This window comes from Limulus polyphemus, unplaced genomic scaffold (assembly GCF_000517525.1).
Source record: "Limulus polyphemus unplaced genomic scaffold, Limulus_polyphemus-2.1.2 Scaffold698, whole genome shotgun sequence".
Classification (NCBI taxonomy): Eukaryota; Metazoa; Arthropoda; class Merostomata; order Xiphosura; family Limulidae; genus Limulus; species Limulus polyphemus.
The window spans coordinates 273,130-293,440 of NW_013666308.1; the positions used below are offsets into that span (position 1 = coordinate 273,130).

The 20,311-nt window shown below is 32.2% G+C and overlaps 1 protein-coding gene across 1 annotated transcript; it reads left to right on the top strand.

The window, feature by feature from the left end:
* Positions 1 to 1,165: 1,165 nt before the first annotated feature.
* LOC106460046 (transmembrane protein 189-like) lies at positions 1,166 to 20,071 on the top strand. The gene is made up of 6 exons (XM_013919729.2): positions 1,166 to 1,223; positions 2,427 to 2,604; positions 6,681 to 6,800; positions 13,828 to 13,919; positions 15,593 to 15,811; positions 16,166 to 20,071. The coding sequence occupies exons 2-6, from the start codon at positions 2,430 to 2,432 to the stop codon at positions 16,424 to 16,426; spliced, it is 867 nt and encodes a 288-aa protein (XP_013775183.1). The 5' UTR covers positions 1,166 to 1,223; positions 2,427 to 2,429; the 3' UTR covers positions 16,427 to 20,071.
* The last annotated feature ends 240 nt before the right edge of the window (positions 20,072 to 20,311 follow it).

Consider the following 20,311-nt stretch of genomic DNA (forward strand, 5'->3'; position numbering starts at 1 on the left):
TATTCTATAACCAGTAGTGACATAGATACATGAACAAGTGTTAGTTTAGTGTGAGCTGAGGTTCTCTCCCTTGTATATGTTATCTGGAATTGTCATTGATGTAGGTATTTATGTAATCTAAGGATTGTTGGGGTACTACTGAGACCCTGGTATGACTTGAAGGTATGATATTACATTCTTCTTTGCTTTATCCTGTATGGACTTGATATTATCTTGCTCTCCTACCCCAGCAGGTAATGAGAATTCACAACAGAATATAGAACAAAAGTTTTATTTTATTTGTTCACTTGCACCACATGTCTTCCTTTGCTGTGATTGTTCATGTTATTATTCTACATAATGTTGTAGCGCAGTTCTTTCTTTGACAGGTTCTTTTGAATTATCTGAGAAAATGATACAACCTTCAGTTACTTTATTTCTTTCTTTATGGTGGATAAAACAAAATACACGCCCTAGCCTACTAATGAATGAATATTTTCTGTAAAGTTTTTTAGCAATGCTATAAGTGTAGCTACCAGTTTGGTCATAAATTTACATTTCACTTCTTTATGTCGCACGCTGAATAATTTTTTGGCCGTACCTTTTTCACACCTAAGGTGTTTTTGATTAGATTAATCTAGCTGCGTCAGTAGCATATGTTTTTCAAAAATCACTATAAGATTTATTTTAGTTTTACAACATGACAAATTACTTAGTAATGTTATTTACTAATTTGCTAATTATAGTAATATGGCTCTTGTTAACTAAATAAAAACTTTATGCCTCTTTATACTGTAAATTTATACCCGAAACATTGATCCAGGGTTCGATTTCTTGCTGTAGACAGAGCGTGGATAGTTCATCGACTAGCTTTTTCACCCAAACACCACCACAAAATATACAACGGCGGTTGCCCGGGTTACTCGCGCTGACGCATATAGGTAGAAGTAGTGAGATTAATTGTTTGATTTAGCAAATTTAGAAATTCCCGTGTGAATATGCAAAAAACAGAAAATGTCGTAGAAATGTCTTGTCTATGCAAATATCAACACTTGGTGACATTGAAAAAGAAAAAGAAAGTATCAAACTTTTTATAAAAAATCCGAATAGTTGGTGTTGTATATAATAATAATAAAAAAAAAACAAATTGCAAATGTGGCGTCCTCTATGAATCAAACATTTAATATTTATATTGATTATTGACTGTTTCGTGTTTATGAGAGTGCTTCCGAATTGTTACGAAGGTAATGTAAATTGAGCTCTTTATTTATAAGTGTTTGTTTTTTAGTTTACTCATTGTAGTCAGACATAAATATATGTAACTTTTTATAGTTATGGCCTTCTAATTTATTAATATTTATTTTATACCTTTCTCTTACGTGATTTTCAATTATGAGTGTTGTATGTTTAGTGTATTTGGAAATTGAAACGAACATACACAGTGTTAAATGTTATATGTTACTATCATTAAAATTATTAGCACATTCTTTTATTGTATTCCACCTGACTAAAACTTTTGTTCTCGTGCTTTTTGTATTACTGTTAGTAACTGATTAATTATGAGGCTGAAGTTCCGTAATCTACGGCTGTCTACAGTAGTACAGAAATCACGCCCAGTACTGACACTGACAGTATTGAATCTTGCAGTTGTAAATATAGGATGTTACCCAAAAACTAAACTCAATATGTAACGTTATATCCGCTTTTAATTTTATTTCATCAATTTAGTTTTTTTCATTTACTTGCTTTATTAATTATATAGACTAGGTAGCTTTATGTAATTTGCAAAGGACGATTTTTGTAATAATTCATACAGACTGTAGTGTAAACTTGCTTGAAAAATTGTTACAAGAGAAATAAAAAAGTTGGAAATATTTCGTTACATTAGATGATACTGTGTTGAGTTTGTTTTTCATGAACAGCAATCAGTAATGCGTAAGGTAATTAGTCTGGTATTAAATTCTTTGTTGTGAATTTAATAGTTTTGTATACTGACAGTAATTTCAGCTCTCTCTGCATCACTTTGCTGACAATTTAGTTTGTTTAATAATTTATAAATTTAAATGAATATACAGTATTTTATCTAATCATTAAGATGACTTGAACATTATTTTATTTACTCTATCTGTCTAACATTTCTTATGCTTGTTGTATTTGCATACCAGTTTGTTTACATTTACAAAGTACAACAACCTTTACCATTTACATGCAGAAAATTGTCTGTAACATTATTTATATATTCTTTGTTTTTATAGAAAATACATATCAATAATTAATTAGTCAGCCCTATTCAGAAATTATAAAAAAAAATGGTGAAACTCCACTAGTAAGGAGATTTGTTTGAAGGTTTCACTGAGCAGTCAGTCTGTTAGGATATTCTTCTGGTTAGTTTTAGTATTAAGGAGGACAGTATGTGTGAATTAAAAATTAAATTTTACCTTCTGTAGTTCATGATGGATTGTAAAATACTACATCCTGTGAAGACTGAGAAGCAGATATGGGAAAACTCAATGCCAGAAGATGATCCAAACAGTAACTCTGACACACACCAGGAAAACAGTGGAATTCGCAGATGGGGACCAAACCATGCAGGGGCTAAAGAACTAGCTAGTTACTATACTAAAGGTACCATATATGGTTCATAATGTTTATATTTGTATGTAGTGTGTGAGAAATTTGACTTGAATTGCTTCATGATTTTGTGTTTTCACATTGATTCTAATAATTTAAAATGTGATACACAAAATTTGTGTTAGTTCAAGTATCAAATAAAAAACATTAAAACTTTTCACATAAAACAGGTGATTTTAAAATAATCTTGTAAGTTTTAAAAATTGTAATAGAATTGATATTTTAACATTATGTGTTTTAATTGCTTTATCAATTAATAACACTTATATTATGGAATATTTACCAAATTACTTATGGAAGAAAAATATATAGCTTTTTTATTACATCGTCAAACTATCAGCCATTTATCTTTATTTATAATGTGTACAACTAAGAGAATGTTCTTGGAGTGTTGCTTGTTCAAACAGTATTCATAATTTTATACAAAGAGATTGTAGTTGAGTAGGGTTAAGGTGATAGATTTTCAAGGTAATAAAATGTGTCCCAATTTTAATTGCAAAATGAAACATGACTAATAATTCTAAAAACTGTAATATCACATTTCCTTACTTTGAAAAAAACAACAACAACAACTGATAAATTATCGTTGAAGTCTTTGTAAAGTATAATTTTTTCTGTCCATAAACTTAAACAACAGAACTTTGAAAGTACTTATGCTTGTGGTTGCCATGAGTAAAGTAGGGCTATTAACTCGATTAATCAATATAATTGATAACCTATAAGGGCTAACTGTAACCATGAGTATCATGTCAAATAATAGAGAGTTGGAAGCTCATAGAATAAGTCACTACAACTGCTCTATGAATGAAGAAATAATTAAAAAAAAAGGTGGATGTAAATATTCTTTATTAACCATTCAGTTCAATAACATTAAAAGCTTGAAGTTTTCAAAAAGGTCTAACAGTATAGTTTTGTCCTAACTAAGCTGATGTAAAAAATGTACATGGTACAGTGTTATCTCTTTATTGAACTTAAGTCCAACATAGGTTTTATAAAGTATGACCTCAATACAAGTGGGCTTACATATTTTGGTGTCTATGATTATATTTCATTTGTACTTTTCTACAAATCCTGTATTTAAAGAAATACTGTTGCAATAAAGATACTAATTTGACAACAAACATTTTGCAGGTCTCTAATAGTGTGATAATAATCAATTAGTTGAATGTAAATTATGAATACACCCAACGATTATTCGATTAGCACATTCCACTAATTGCCTAGCCCTAGTCATGAACTTAATGTTTATATATGTTTACAAAATATGATCAAAATGTCCACCCTGAAAATCAATACTTTACTGAAGATGCTCAATCCAGATCATCTCCACGTGTTCATCAATGCTTAGTGCTATTCTCTAAACAATATGCAAAGAAACAAGAAAATAAATATTAATTTCATTAATGTTACAATGGCTGCCAAATTTATGGAAACCCTTTATCCTCTCCTTTTGTAAAACATTCCACAAATATCAGTCTTTTGATAGGGGACATAATTCTTTTTAAGAACAAATCTTCATGCAATTTTTTTTCACCTTCTTATTATGATTTCAATTCTAATTCCTGAAATAAAAGTAAAGATGATGGTTAGCTTTCCACTGACTTCCTAATAATTTTCATTAGATTTCACCATTACCAGGTGACACATTGATCTAATTGAATACATGCATCTGTCCAGATAATGTTGTTCTTAGCACCAAAAAAATAATTGAAGATTTTTCATTTTCATCATTCGTAAAAATACCCCAAAGAAACTTTTATACACATACCAGCCATTAGACAGATGCTAACCAATTCTGCTGAACTTTATACAAATATAAATTCAGTGTAATATATAAATGTCAAGTGTTAGCTTGTCTCTTAGTGGCACTTTTACACATACCTAATTGTTATTGATTTGCAGTTTTACTCCAGCTTATTCAACATTTACAGTAACTTTCAGTTACTTTTATGAATGTAACTTTGACAGATAAGTCTCATTGATTTCAAGTTTTGTTCAACTTATTTCTTATTTTTTTCATATCTGAACAAAAATGGCTTGAATTGAATGACAAGGTCGGAAGTTAGATTGGTGGAATAAAGAATTTTCTGTCACAACACACTATACTTTTATTTATTTTTTGAGGTCACAAAATATTTTCCAGTTCAAAGAAACATTATGGGTGCTTGAATGTGAAATACAGCAATAATGTTTGGAAAAATATTTACTTCATAGCATCTTTTTTCCTTTTGGGCCGCATCTGATACATTAATCTCATTTGTACTGAATTTCAATTTTTGTGAAAACATGCTGTGATAAGCAATAAAAAATTCAGCTGTATACACTTTATTCTAGGTTTTCAAAATATTATCTACTGTACAAAGAGGTCATGTAACAGAAATTGACTACATGATGTGGCCAAACTCTAATAAACTTGTTTGTAGCATTATTTTGAGTTTGTATGGGTTTCTTCTCTAATGAAGAACAGTTTTCCTTGTGTCTCTGGCTGTTCTTTTAGGTACTTGATAAACTTTAGATTTTTTTTTTACTTTATTGTTAAGCTTTAGTTTTTAATTAACACATTTCAAAATATTTGGGATGCTTGCAATGTTTTTCAGGTAAATGATACAATAGGAGTATATTTTTTTACAAAGTAACTTTCCCTTAAATCCACTGAATCTTCTGTAACACACACAGTTGTTAACATACATTGCCTACATCGTGTGATACTATGACATACATACTCTTTTAGACTTATATTTTCTAGATTCACAGTTTACCTCAATCGAAGAACAGTTGCTAAAAGCACTGGCGTTGAAATTATTTTACTGCATTTGTAAGCACCTATAGATTTATTAGGTCAATTTCTTGTTACCTGGAAGTTGCTTAATGTGCAAATATATACATTTAGAACAATGTTCAAAGTATGCACAAGAATTTGTCATCATATTTGACTGATGGAATATCGTAAATGTAAAGATGTAAGAAAAGTACAAGGAGATTTTTTGCTATTGTGAGAATTTCAGCTGCTGCTGTTCTTGATATCAACAGTGCGTGATATAATCCATTATTTTTTAATGTGGACTGAAATAAAAACGTATCAAAATGATCTTGTTTTGAAGGAATCTTATTCACTACTTTTTTGAAACACTGGGTGAAAATAGCAATAATCTTAATTGAGGAGAAAAACAACAAAGGTAACAGCAATGAGTTCAGACACACTCATTGATCCAAACAGGAGCATTGCTGAGAAAGTTAACATTGTATTACATCTTGATTTTTTAAACTTATTATATATCTTTGCTTAAGAGAAATTTTAAGTGAATAGTTATTTATGAAGGATAATAAAATGGTTATAATTTATTTGTTGAGAGCTAGGCTTTTAGTGAGATATCATTATGATGCTAATTTTTGATGATTTTTGTTTGTTTTTAAATGTTTCAAATATTGTGCATGTGACTGTGTTTTGTGTCACTTCTGCTCCTAACAGATTATAATAATAGTGTCATAGATAATATTGTAATAAATAATATATAAATAAATGGTTTTTGATTTGCATATTGACAGTTTCATTGATGCAAAAAGTTTTAAAAAACTCAACACTCAGACATTATACTGTAAAGTATATTGAGTATCATAGAATATGAAGATTACACAAATAGATACACGATATACAATAGTTAGTCGATACAGTTTTTTGTACTTTTTTGGTTCAGTAAAAACACTTGATGTATGAAACACAAGTATTGGTGCAAATAATTTCAGTTCATAAGCAAGTTTAGAGATTCTTTTATGTAAACATTTTTTATCTTATTTGACTGAATTTTGAAATTAATTGACCTTTATAGTGTTTTGATACTAACAACTTTATATGAAATTTTCCATGTATATTTTAATTGATGGTTATTTCAAAAATGATGAGTAAGTATTTTAAGAACACTATATTTATTTTTCCAACATTTTCATCACTTCTTCAATGCAACTTTATAACTTTAAAATTGCAGCATCTTATTAGTTTATAGTATTTTTACTGTTTCCTGTTACTGTTAAATTTAGTAAAGTTCTCAAGTGAATTTTTTTTTTTCTAATAGGAAAAAGGCTTCAGGAAATAATTTCAGTTGTAAGCTGTCTAACTCTTATGGTTATAAACTTCATTCACCTGCTGTACCATTTTCAGTTAAGCAAATGCAGCTACATCTTGGTAGCATCTTGTAAGTATATGGTTTGTGATTATATTTTACAGGTATTCATTTCATTAACTGGTGGGGATGATTGAGTCCCATTATCACAAAAACAAAACAAAAAAACACACTCTTCAATATGGGGCCATAAGTGCATTATTAAAGTGACAGTCAAATCCCACTATTTGGTCTGATAAGAATATTCCAAGAGTTGGCAGTGAGTGGTATTGACTAGATGCCTTCCTTCTAATTTGTCACTTCAAAACTGTGGATGGCTAGTACAGATAGCCCTCTTGTGGCTTTGCACAACATCCAACAAACAAGAACTTCTGGATCTAAGGGAATAGGTTTATAGAATTAAAATTCTGCGACGATACACACCTCTACACACAGAAAGTTATCTTCCTCATATGTCTGCCTTAGAGATTTGCATGCCACATGCCTTTAGGCAACTCTCACCTAACTTCACAAGATTTCTTGTGATTTATGCTACTGCATAATGATGTTATTATGCAGCAAAAGCTCTCCACCAATAAGAGGGAGACATAACCTTCTAATGCACTGACTTCCTTTGTGCTTTTGTACTTGTGATCATTCTTTTTCCTTGGCACTGAACATATCAGACATCTTTTGATTTTCTCAGTTTAGAGATTTGCAATAGATTAAAGGACCTTGTTTCCTTTTTTCTTCCAAATATGAACTCTCAAGTTCATGTCGCATCAACTTCTAGTGTGAGTGAGGAATATCCTCACACTAGCCAAGTTTCACACTTTACACTTGGCTACAGGAGGCCCATTAAACATGAATGACATAATGGACATTGTGCATATGGTAGTGTGCTCTATTATGTAGCCAGGAGTTTCAGCACCTGTCCATTTGTCTGGCATTCCTTCCCATTGTTCTAAGGGGGAGTATAAAGAGGATGACGACTTTGAGTGTTTGTTTCTTCCTCCATGTTATGCCTTAAGAACCTCTCTTCCTACTGACAAAGGATTTCAGATTTCCTCGTATTATTGGACCTTATATCTCAGGTATGTTCTGTTCTCTCTCTTGTTCCTGTGTCTTATGACACTTCCCATTCCCTCCTTCATAACCCTAACAAAGTTTATGTCCCCCCCCCCTTCTCCCAATATTAGCATTCATGCTACTTCTGTTTTAGACCAACTCTGTTCCTGTGATAGTATGCCTCGTCATTTTCACCTTTATGATTCCTATATCATGACATTCACTCATTATGACTTGTCTGTTCTGGAGTCACAGACATTGCAGTTTCTTTTGCCTTTGAGAGAGGCAGGCCCTTTGGGGTTGGTTTCACTCTCCAGTGCCCAATTCTTTCAACTTTGCCTAATCCTTCTCTCTGTGCTTCATTATATTTTCTCTTTACATATCATGCCAGAGGCACTTCACACAGCCCTGGAAGACTTTATTGGTGATGCTTGTTCTCTTCTCCTTTCTATCATAGCCTGTACTGCTTTTTCATCCCTTTCCTTGCTTACTTGGATCATTTTTGTTGGGTAGGAATATCCTTCTTTTTATGTTCATCTTACATCCTCTTTTTATGAGACCTCTACCTTGCCCCCTTTCTTCACCCTTCACCAACACCTCACTCCCATCTCTCATCTTAGTCTGCCTTTTTCCTGTGTTTTATTTCCTTCTTCCCATCTTTTTTCTTCATCTTAACCATTTTCGACCTGACATCAGTCTTGCTGGGCTCGTTGGTGACTACTTAACAGATTCGATTCTGGTGAGAGCTCATCTGTCAAGGCATGCACATGTTTGGGAAAAACTATCTGTAGACAAATAAGTTACTGTTGCTCTCCCTCCAATTCTCCTCATCTCCCCCCTCTCAGCCAACACCCAGCTCATTTTCCCTTCCTTTGGAGCCCATCTATATTCAATGTCTGGAAGACGTGATGTTAGATATTTGGCACAAACAGGCCATAAAAAAGGGTGTAAGACTCTTCTCTGGGGTTTTATTCCCCCACCTCTTCATAGTTCCCAAAAAGATTGGGGACTGGTGGCCAGTAATTGACCTTTCTTTCATGAGATGCTTCATGGTCGTCTCTCATTTTTCTTTGGAAAATTTCTCTTCCCTCAGATGGACCTTCTTACTGGGACTATGGATGACCAAAGTCAATGTCTTGGATGTGTTCCTTCATATTCCCATTGCAGTCTTATTGACAGTTCCTTCATTGGGATCACATTTTCCAGTTCTGTGCTCTTTTTTTTCGGAATTGCATCGGCTCCCTATATCTTCAACAGAGTGGTCAGGGCCTTCACTTGCCATCTGCACAGTTAACTGCTCAGATTGTTCTATTTCTCCTTAGAGGTCAATGCTTGCTGACTATTCTATATTTCTTCACATCAGGTCTACCACCTAACCCATTCTCTCGCCTCTTGTTTTTGACGACTGCTTGATAAGATCCTCCAGGCAGGTATGTGGACTATATCTCACATCTTCATTACCCACTATCTGCACCATTTGGAGGGTTACTGCCTATCTATGTTTGCTATCCCCCAGTCTAACCATCATCCTCAGCCAGGTGAGTACATTCTCTTTCATTTTTCTTTTTCACAGCAGCACTTCATGGATCCAACTAGGTGGCTGGTGGTGCCTCCCAGAGTACACTTATTTCTCAAAATTCAGCATAGAGTCAGGATAACAGAAAGTACTCATACCATCCGCCCACTGTTGAGATGGGATGTTCTGCAAGACTACTGGAGGTATTCTCATGTTAAATTCAGATCTGTGTGTACTGTCCAATCCAGACTGTACTTATTCTATGGACTATCATGGAAAAAGCCAGCACGAAGGGGTGCTCTGCCTGCTTCCCAGGTTCATGCTTGCTGGTTTTTCAAAATAGGTTTAAAAGGTCACCTGATGGGATTCTGGGCATTTTTTCCAGGTCTCCTCACCACTAATCCCTCCTCCCCCCTTCTACAAGTGGAGCAAGGGAAGCCCTTACCACTTCCTAGCCACTAGGGTGATGGACCATGAAGAACTCTCTCTGATTTGAACCAAATAGTTGCAGGCTGAACAAATAGTGCTAATGATTGGGAAGTGGGGTGGTGGTAACACTGTTAGTGTGGTGCACTCATACAGTTATACACATAACATTCCAGCTTCCCCCATCCTACAGTGCCTGTATGTCAGTTCCTGAGTGGTCTGGTTTTGGTTTGGTGTAGGATCAGCCCACACAAGTCCTCACATGTGCAGTTGGTAGGGATCCTCCTATTACTGCACCTGCTGTTTAGTTGAGTTGGTGGATAACATATTCTAACATTGTACAATCTGTGGAATGTATTCTGTGTGCTCTTCCCACAGCTGGTGTTGGCTCAAGAATCTGACAGTAGTGTTGAGAACAATATGCACTAATACTTCCTGTGCTCTCTTTCCCCAGGCTGGTGTTGGTCCAATAAGTCTGTTGGTAGAGTTGAGGTGAGCTCTACATATGGTCTGAACGCACCCCAACCATACTACACATATTGGCTCTCCGACCTCTTGTGTGCTCATTTTTGGAAGGCCATGTTATTACTCTGCCCATACCCAACCCCGTAAGAGATGTGATGCAGTCTCCTATGAGTGTGCCCCTATGGCACCTCTGCCATCAGGCATCACACTTCATTGGTTTTATTCAGATGCTTTCTGAATGGAGTGCATCGAAGTAACTTTTGCACTGGTCCCTCAACCACATTAATGTGTGATATTAGCTTTCTGTGTTAAAAAGTGTGTATTGTCTCGGAAGTTAAAATTTTCCTTACCTGAAAATGTATTTTCAATAGATACTCACTTCTTCACACAATTCCCACCCTTCCTCCTCACTTTGGTTCAAATTAGTTTCCTTGCCTTGTCAAAGAATGATCACAAGTGCAAAAGCATAGAGAGAGTTAGTGCACTAGGAGGTTGTTTCACCCTCCTATTAGTGGAGGGCTTTCACTGTGTAACAACATCATTATGGAGAGCACACATCACAAGAAATGTCGTGAATTTAGATGGGAGTTGCTTAAATGCTAGTGGTATGCAAAACTCTAAAACAGATGCACGGGGAAGATAGCTTTCTGTTTACAGAAGTGATTAACTGTACATCTGTTACTTATCAGGACCACATGGATGACATTGTGACACCCATTTCTTCCACTTATGTTGCTTAACCTAATTGCTTCAAAATTTGGTACATGTAGTTTGTGTTTAAAAAATTATATAATTTGGTTGAGCATTTTTATCATATTTTCAGTTATGAATCTCTGAAATGTTTTAAAGAAATATTAAAAAATACTTCCTTTGTTGTAGAATTTCTATTTTTTATTGAGTGCTAATAATCATGTAAATGTATCCAACAGAGCTATTTTTTAATAAAACCATAATTTTTGTATCTTAGTTAATGGCATACTCATTTTCTCGAGAAGTCTGTTCATATAAGTTCTTACATACAAAAAAAAAACTATTGAAAAATATAAAAGAAAGACATAAAACTGTTGATCAGTAAGTTGCATTTTATTTTTAAGTACAGTAGTTCTTAATAGTAGGGATTGACAAGGTTTCCAAATAATTAATGTGCAGAAAAACCACCCTATTAAATTCCTAAGTGAAAAACCGACCATTCAATATATTGGGTACGACATATTATGCACATATATTTTAATAATACACTAAAAAGGTTGCTAACATTTCTGATATAACAATTCAAAAAGTTCTAAAACAGTAATTTTTTTGTCTACTACCTACCAACTTACCTAATCACCTACCTAGAAGGCTTGGACTATTGCTACAAGATTTCTCCAGCTTACTTGACTGGTCTTTTGATATTCCGATAAATATATATACAGATTTTTTTAAACCCAATTCAATCCAACAGATAGTGCTACATATCAAGGGATATATATGCGACAGTTTCTAAAGGTAAAGTATATACTTTATAAAGGTATAACATAAAAAGTAAACAAACAAGAGTAGGGATCCTGCTATAAAAACTAATGAAACAAGAATTAAAACCAAAATCTCAAACTTATAAAATTTAATCCCTACATTGGCAGCTTTATACACTTATCTGTAGGCCAAAATAAGGATTTTATTTTATAAATTTGTGATTGTGGTTTTAATTATTGTAAAAGTTATAGCTATCAGGGATATGGCTATATAGAAAGTTTATAGATGTTGTGTCCATTCCATGGACACATAACTACTGAACAGATAAATATGAAAACAAATTTTAACGGAAAGTAGGGATCACTGGTTATTCATAAAATTGCAAATTTAGACTGCTTGATTTAGCTATATGGATCACAATGCCAACCAAATTAGGAATTGAAATCATTTTAAAATATATCCAGCTAGTATCACTTTACTTGTTTGTGTACTTCTTATTGCAGCATTTATTTTGTTTTGGATACTTCATATAGCAATTTACGAATAATCAATGATCCCTACTTTCTGTTAAAATTTTAATTTGTTTTCTTATTTTATTTTTATTTGTTAATTCTCTTTACCTACTGAAGCAGTTATCTAGCTGCAAAGATAGCATAAAACACCAATGAGAGGTAAAAGTGTTGACTGGTATAAACACAACTTACACTTGTATCCCAGGCCTACACTAATATAAGAGATATATTTTTGTTCAAGCTCAATTTCTATGTAATTATTATAAGTTGTTAATAATTAAGTTCTTGTATTTGAATGTGTTGTTTGAGTGATAATAAATTTACTAATGCACATAAATAAACAAGCCTCTTTGCCATCTTAATAGTTTGTCATTGCAGAAATACTAGTGTACCCTACTTACTAACTCTAAATATCCTTATGTCAGATATACTAGTGTTAGTGTACAATTCTTACTAACTCTAAATATCCTTACCTTATGTCATCTCATATATGAATATTCCTGTAGTTTTACAACAGACATAATGTAACACAAAAAAAAATCCCGGATTTGTGGCTTCTTCCTTAGTGTTGTAAATCTTGCATTAGAATCTATTGTTCTCCATTATGAGAAATTAGTGAGTTTACCCAGTTTTGTTTACTTTAAAATGATGTAGATAGCTGTTTTTTCTATCTTTTTTGGAGGCAAAGATTTATAAGCTACTGTCCAAACCACTTTGGCATCATTAAAAGACTCTCAAGACATTATTCTTGAAATAGTTACTTAGAGTTAAAGGTATATCACATGACTAACAGAACCTATTTGTAAGGGACATTAATGTTGGTGCAAATATAAACCTATACTTCGAGATGGGCAGAAAAATTCTAAAAAAAATGTGAAAGGCAATGCTTGCTGGAAATGCACAGATATCAAAGTTCAAACATTTTGTTTTAAACTTTTCTCTGCAAATTACACTAATTAAAATTTAGCAGGGTTACAAAATATTTTTGTATTTTAGATATTTTTGGGCAAAAAAAAATTGTTGAAATAGAGTTAGAATTACTATTTTTATTTAAATTGTGGAATTTGATATGCAAGTATGCTGGGGACTAGTCCTAATAAAGCTATATACATACACTTATAAATATGCCTCTTTCTAAATAGCCATCAGTTATACTACTACTACTGTTTCATGATTTTTTTTAAAAACTCTGTAGAAATTATCCAAGCTGGATGCAGGGCTACATGTACTTTGTCATTATTCCTAGGTTTAAGAAAATGAGGCCTGGTGGTTAGGACACTTGACTTGCAATCTGTGGGCTGTGTGTTCGGATCCCATCACTGAACATGCTCATCCTTTCAGCTATCCGCTGGTAAAGAGTAGCCCAAGAGTTGGCAGTAGGTGGTGTTGACTAGCTGCGTTCCCTCTAGTCTGTTACTTCAAAATTAGGGACAGCTATTGAAGATAGTCCTCAAGTAGCTTTGCATGAAATTCAACAAACAAATAATTAACAACATGCATGCAGTGATGAAATTAATGGAATTTTTAGTATCATTAATTATGTTAACGAGGTTAAGGTTTTAAATCTTGTGTATAGAATTGATAAAAAAAACAGAGACTAAATACAATTTTCTGAGTTTTTTTCCACCTAATTACTTAATTGTATACACAGTTCATAACTTCTGCTTTTTTTTTACAGTGAGTGGCATAATCACTGCAGATTTCTTGAGCGGACTAGTGCATTGGGCAGCTGACACTTGGGGTTCAGTGGATCTTCCAGTAATTGGCAAGGTATAGTGAATTTAATAATTCTTATGTTCTGTCATTTGTTATCTGCTATTTTGAAGATTGATCATTTGTACTGCATTTTTTGTTTATATCTTTACTCTTAAGTGTGTATTCTTTGCACAGATATTCCAGAGTCAACTTCAGCAAAAATATCCAAATCTGTCAGATGTTTTAGCTGCCTACTCCTTATACAATACCATAGCTAACAGATCACAATCAGTATAATTTCGTCCAGTTGCTTTTACCTGAGTTATTTTCCAGTAAAGATTTTATAAATTAAAGTTATATTTGCATTGTCATATAACTCATAAGATTTTATTCCAGTTACTGTTCCAGGTTCATTTATTACTCACAGCTCTTAATCCATTGTAAATGTCGTATGTTCATGCCATATTCTGGGATTTGTTGATAACTCTGAGTAACAAAAGTTCAGTGGTTACTTCTGTGAAGTGAGTTTTGTGAACTTTGAAGCATATGTCATGAAATTAAACAAGTGTGTTTGTAAAGGTGTAGAAATTGAGCATAATGGGTAATTTGATGTAGCTGTAAACCTTAATGGCTGTAGCATGAAATAATTGGGCATGTGTTTACCAATGTACACATAAAGTATAAAGATAGGGTTAAGCAGCAGTAAGAAAACTAGGGATTTGAATGAATAGACATCTTATTTGTTATAAATATATCACAAGGAATTTCTTCCCTTGTTTTAATAGTATTTTAATAAAATAAAGTCTCAAGTATCAAATACATAATCTGAGGGGGAAAATTAATTGAAACTGTTTTTAATGAATGTAAATGATATCAGTTAGAATGGAACAACATATAGAAAAATTTAAAGCAAATGTTATACTATATTCAACATAACAACAGTATGTTTGTCAGCTACTAGTATCATCATACTTGCTCTGTGTAAGGGATGTAAGCACAGGGCATTGTAAGTACCACAGAGTGGTGTGTGTGTGTTTTCTTTTTTCAAAATCATGTGGACTTTTTCTTTTGTGGAAAAAATTTAAGAGATTTACATGAAAGTCAAATGTTTGTTTAAAAAAATTTAAAATAGCTAACCTTTTACTTTTTAAAATATTGAAATAGGTCGACACTCCTCTGTGCTGTCTAAGAGTATATCTGAACTCCATTGCGTTTACATTTTACCATTATAAAAAGACACATAGGTTAATTAATTTTGTATTAGTGCTTATTATTTATGATTTCGTTTAACCTAAAGATGCTAACAGACCAAACATGGTAAAGTGTTATTGGATGTAAGGCTGAAAGCAGTGTTTACCGTAACAGACATGGTACTTATTGATGGCTTCACATAAAGTTGTTCACTAGAAACTGTTTTGTAATGAATGTAATTATTTTTTACATCACTTGTACTTCTATAGATATTTATAATCTAGATGGTTCCACTTCATTCTTTGTTTGTAACATTCATCATACAGTTTGTATAAAATATATTTAAATGACTTCCTGACTAAATCTTTTTTATTGCAAGACAAATCTTCAGAAAAATTAATTTTTGATCTAAAATCAATATTACTTGTATGATTTCAGTAGATCGAACATAATATTAAAACTAAAATCAATAAAATGTTTGGTTTCTTTGTCATAGACATTTTCATTAAAATTATTATATACACAATTTGAAAAGATATAAAACCTTTTTGTTTCAGGCTTTTATTAGACCATTTAGAGAACATCATATTGATCCAACAGCAATTACTCGCCATGACTTTATTGAAACGAATGGTGATAACTTTATGGTTACAGTACCTTCTTTGGCATACATGAGCTATCAGTTCTTTTTCTATCCCAGTGATAAAATCCAGGAGCTCTACAATTGGAATTGTTACCTCTTTCTGTTAGCTTTATTTGTTGCTACTACTAATCAAGTAAGTTTGAAGATTGCATTTTATGTTTAGCCATGTTAATTTAAAGTTCTGATGCTATTTGATTAATGTACATTTTAAATATATTCTAGCTACTGTTAAACCAGTCAAATAAGTTTTAAGAATCTTCTCAGTGTTTCTAAATTAATTAAATAAGTTTGTATCTTTTCTTTGTTTCTAGATAGCAACATTCTGGTGAATAATGATAATGACGACCTGACTTGTAAGAGTTGAGTAGTTTAATACAAAATCATGTAATTTATAATAATATAGTAGCTGGTTTAGCAGGCATGAATATTAGAAGAAGAGTATTATGTTTTGTTTCTTAACTTGCAACAACCATGTCTCATGTTTCAGATTCACAAGTGGTCCCACACTTATTTTGGACTTCCACGTTGGGTGACTCTGTTGCAGGATTGCCACATTATACTCCCTCAACGTCACCATCGTATCCACCATGTAGCACCACATGAGACCTACTTCTGCATCACAACTGGCTGGTTAAATTATCCCCTTGAGAAGTTCCACTTCTGGGAGACCTGGGAGACAATAATTGAAGCCATGACGGGCTGCAAGCCCCGATCAGATGACATGAAATGGGCTCAAAAACGTGACTGAAATTTTCACTTTAGATTTCATTATTTTGCTATGACATTATAGTAGTTATAGGATATACATTAAAATTCTAGTTCTTGTACAGCATCTCATTTTTATAATGCTTATAGGAAATAGGAGGGAAACTGAAGTTGTATTTTATTAAGAAAAAAAAATATTTGTTGGAGTTCAAAGAAAACCATAAAGAAACTGAGAACAAAAAAGAAAAAGACTGAGTGTAGCTAAGATATTTTGTTGTTTTTACACACTTATTATGATCATATTGTGTTTATATGTATTAAAATCAGAGGTTCAATTTCCTGCAGTGGACAGAATTCATATAGCCCATTATGTAGCTTTGCTCTAAAACAAAATAATTTTTTTTGTGTATTTTAACAGTTTAATGCCAAGTAAGTACATGAAAAATGATTTAGATAAATTACTAGCTCTGGTGTGATAACCATATATTTACATGTGTGATTTAAAACTTAGCTTTATTGACATAACACAATGCTTTTACAAAAATAAATGCAATAAAAATAGAATTAAATAGTATTAAATAAAAACAAGCTAATTTTGTGTTGTTGCAAAGACATTTTGTAAAATTTCTGTGTGTGTGTATTTATATGTATATATAGTAGATTATGTTATTGCGTTATGTTGAAACGTGAAATGTTTCGCTGAGAAATATCAGATATAAATTACCTTTTCTTTTGTTATTTTTTACAATTGGGCAGTCTGTAAACATATTAAATTGAATAATTTAATTTTAGAGCAGTTAAATCATGGCTGAATGTTTGTTTCAGTTAGGAGTCATTCATAATAAGCAATATACAAGTATACAAAAACACTCCAATCAAAAACATTTACTCCAACAGTATATCCATGTTTAAAAGTGTTTTAAAGCACAATTGTATCCTAAATGAGTTTCATCTGAAAGTCAGTTAATTTTATTTATTGTGGGTTTTCCTTCAAAAGATAAAGTTCTCTGAATAATGATTACGCTTTTTTTGTTCTTCTAGCCACTAATTTAAATTAAATTTAGCATTCTTTATTTCTTTTGACTTAGTTGTAATATTATTTAGTAATACTAATTATTTAACTAGCTACATGACTATTGTATTTTTGTAGCATATTAGCTGAATTTATACATAAAACATTTCAATTTCCCATATTCTAGTCATCTTCAGCTTACTGTGTTTTACAGTTCTATCAGCTAAAGCGTATGTGTTGTTCAGTTAAACAATGTATCCAAGGTCATTCTGTAACTTAGGCCTTTTTTGTTTTTATAATTAGTTTTTTTATAGATATATATTCAGCAAGTGCTTCGAAATTTGTGTTAGAAGAAAATATAAATAATCTCAGTTGTTAAAATTGGGCTTTTGTTAGATCTCAAACCAAATTGAATTATTGTATCATAAGCTTATCTAACATTGCATTTGGTTTCAAACATGTTTCTTACAGTCTGCTTTTTTATTTTCAGATATTTAATGATAATTTCTAACATATTCTCCAAGACCAGGGCCAAATTAACTAACATGCATAGTGGGCATGCAGTTGGCCAAAACATTCAGGGTCAAGTTTTACCTGCTGTTAAGATCATATTAATAATTTTTAATAGGGGGAAGAAGTTTGGTCAGAGAGTGTGTGTGTGTAATCCAAAACTAATGAAACTGTAACCACTGATATTAATTGAGTTCACTGTCTATTTGTCTTTTTTTTTGCATTTTCAATCAGCTTAGCACAAGAACTGTTTGCCTTGATTACTACTTTATCTCAGAATTATCTGTACACTGAGAAATAAAAGAGAAAGGAAAGGTCAGGAACTGACCAGAATATAGCTGTAAAAAGTAATGGGAAGTATTTTTATATGTTTTAGGCACTTGATAGGTGTTCAGATCATAAGTGCTCCAGTTAAAGATATGTTTTATAGTTGTGCTGTTGGTAGTTGTTTTTGTTTTTTAATGGGCCCACAGAGCTGAAACTGCTCACAGATGCACTGCATCCTTAATCCTGCCCTGCCTGAGACAGATGTGCCATTTGTTTCATACTAACTGAATATATGTGTAGCTTCATCTAAAACATTAGGGCAAAAATTCTATATTCTAAGGAATTACTGATAATAATAATAATGTTTATATTAATCTTACTACTAGATCTCCAGCATAACTGGCACTGTTTTTGTGCATGCATGTGTGTACAGGAAAATCCTAGAAATTAGACTGGTTAAATCTCAGTATTAGTTAAGGACAACTAGGCACTAAAACATAAATAAAAATAAAATTTAGCATAAAGACCATCTTCTTTAGGCTTTTTTAAAATTATAATTTAGTTTATCTCAATTACTACTACTACACACAAAAAAAAGACTTGCTGCAGAGAACCCTTTGTTTTCACACTCATCCACCCATTTGTTGTGACACTTTAGTCCAAATGTATGTGTGCACTGCATCTTATCACATCTTTGAAATCAAACCTTTTATATATATTGTGTCGAGATGTAGGAATAATATTGAGATGTGGTATCAAATTATTTTTATGCCCCTTAAATGAACAGTAATTTTCTAATTTTGGAAACTAGCAGTTTTTAGTTTTTCTGTGTAATAATATATTGGATGGTTAGTGGTCTGTAAACTTCCAAGTATATTGTAATTAAAAATGAATAATATGGCATGTAGAAATAAATTTACTTCTATTTAATTAGCTTTTGCATATAGTCAAGTGTATGCTTGTACACAATAACAGAGATTCTAGTGAACATAAATGTGTGTCAAGTTAGTCATTTTTATAGAGAAGTTTGACAGTTTTCAAAAACTGAAAAGTCAAACTATACTAGGATCATTCCTGGACACAGAATAAATTTATGAAACAATAGAATCCCACAAATTAAAAATGGTACATATTTTTATTACAAAAAAAAGCACAAATTATTACTTGCATATTTTATTAACATGTTTAAAAAATTAATTTCCATAACTAAATTTTTCATACATCAACATAAAGCAAATGTTACAATTAAGAAAATATGTTAATTCAAGTGTTCCTTTTAATATTTTTCTGAGTGATTATTACATCTACTAGCCTTGTTCTTGAAATGGCCATTTTACTGAAGGCTCATTCACACATATATACACACACACACACACACATATATATATATATATATATATACACACACAAACTGGGAATTCTAGAACAAGTGGCTGTATTTTACAAAAATGTTACTAGATAGCACAGCATAATTTCAGTAATTTTACATCAGTGTACTAACCTGTTGAAGGTTTAACATAATGGTTGATCCAATTTTAATTTGTATAGGTAGTCTAAAAACAATTATGTTGTGACATGATGTGATATTATCGTGGTGTATTTGGCAAAACTAGCCTGTTGCAGCAGGAGTAGTGCATCAATGGGTAGATCAGTTCTCTCTTTCATCTTTTCTTCACTGAAATTCACATTTTGGTGTAGAAAATAAATTAACGAGTAAATTATTAATTTGTGTTAATTTATAAACTTGGTTTTAATTTTGATGATTAGTTAGTCACACTGACAAAAATTACATTCATATATTGTAGTCTCAAAATACTGTAAGAATTTAGCAAACAAAGTTATCTGACTGTCATATTTCATTTGTTGATGTATTTGGCTCCATGATTTTGAAAAATAAAAGCCGCTACACAAAGGGCTGTCTGTCCTCTGCCCATCATGGGTATAGAAACCTGGTTTCTAGCAGTGTAAGTCCACAGACATACCACTGTGCCACTGGGGGGCATAACCACAGCTAAATCTTTAAATTCAGATTTGTGCTTAACTACAAACAAACAAAAACTTTGGTTACACATCATGTGTTGTGAGCGTACTTGTTAATTCATACAAACTATATGAGTGAGTAAAATGTCTCGTAAAGCA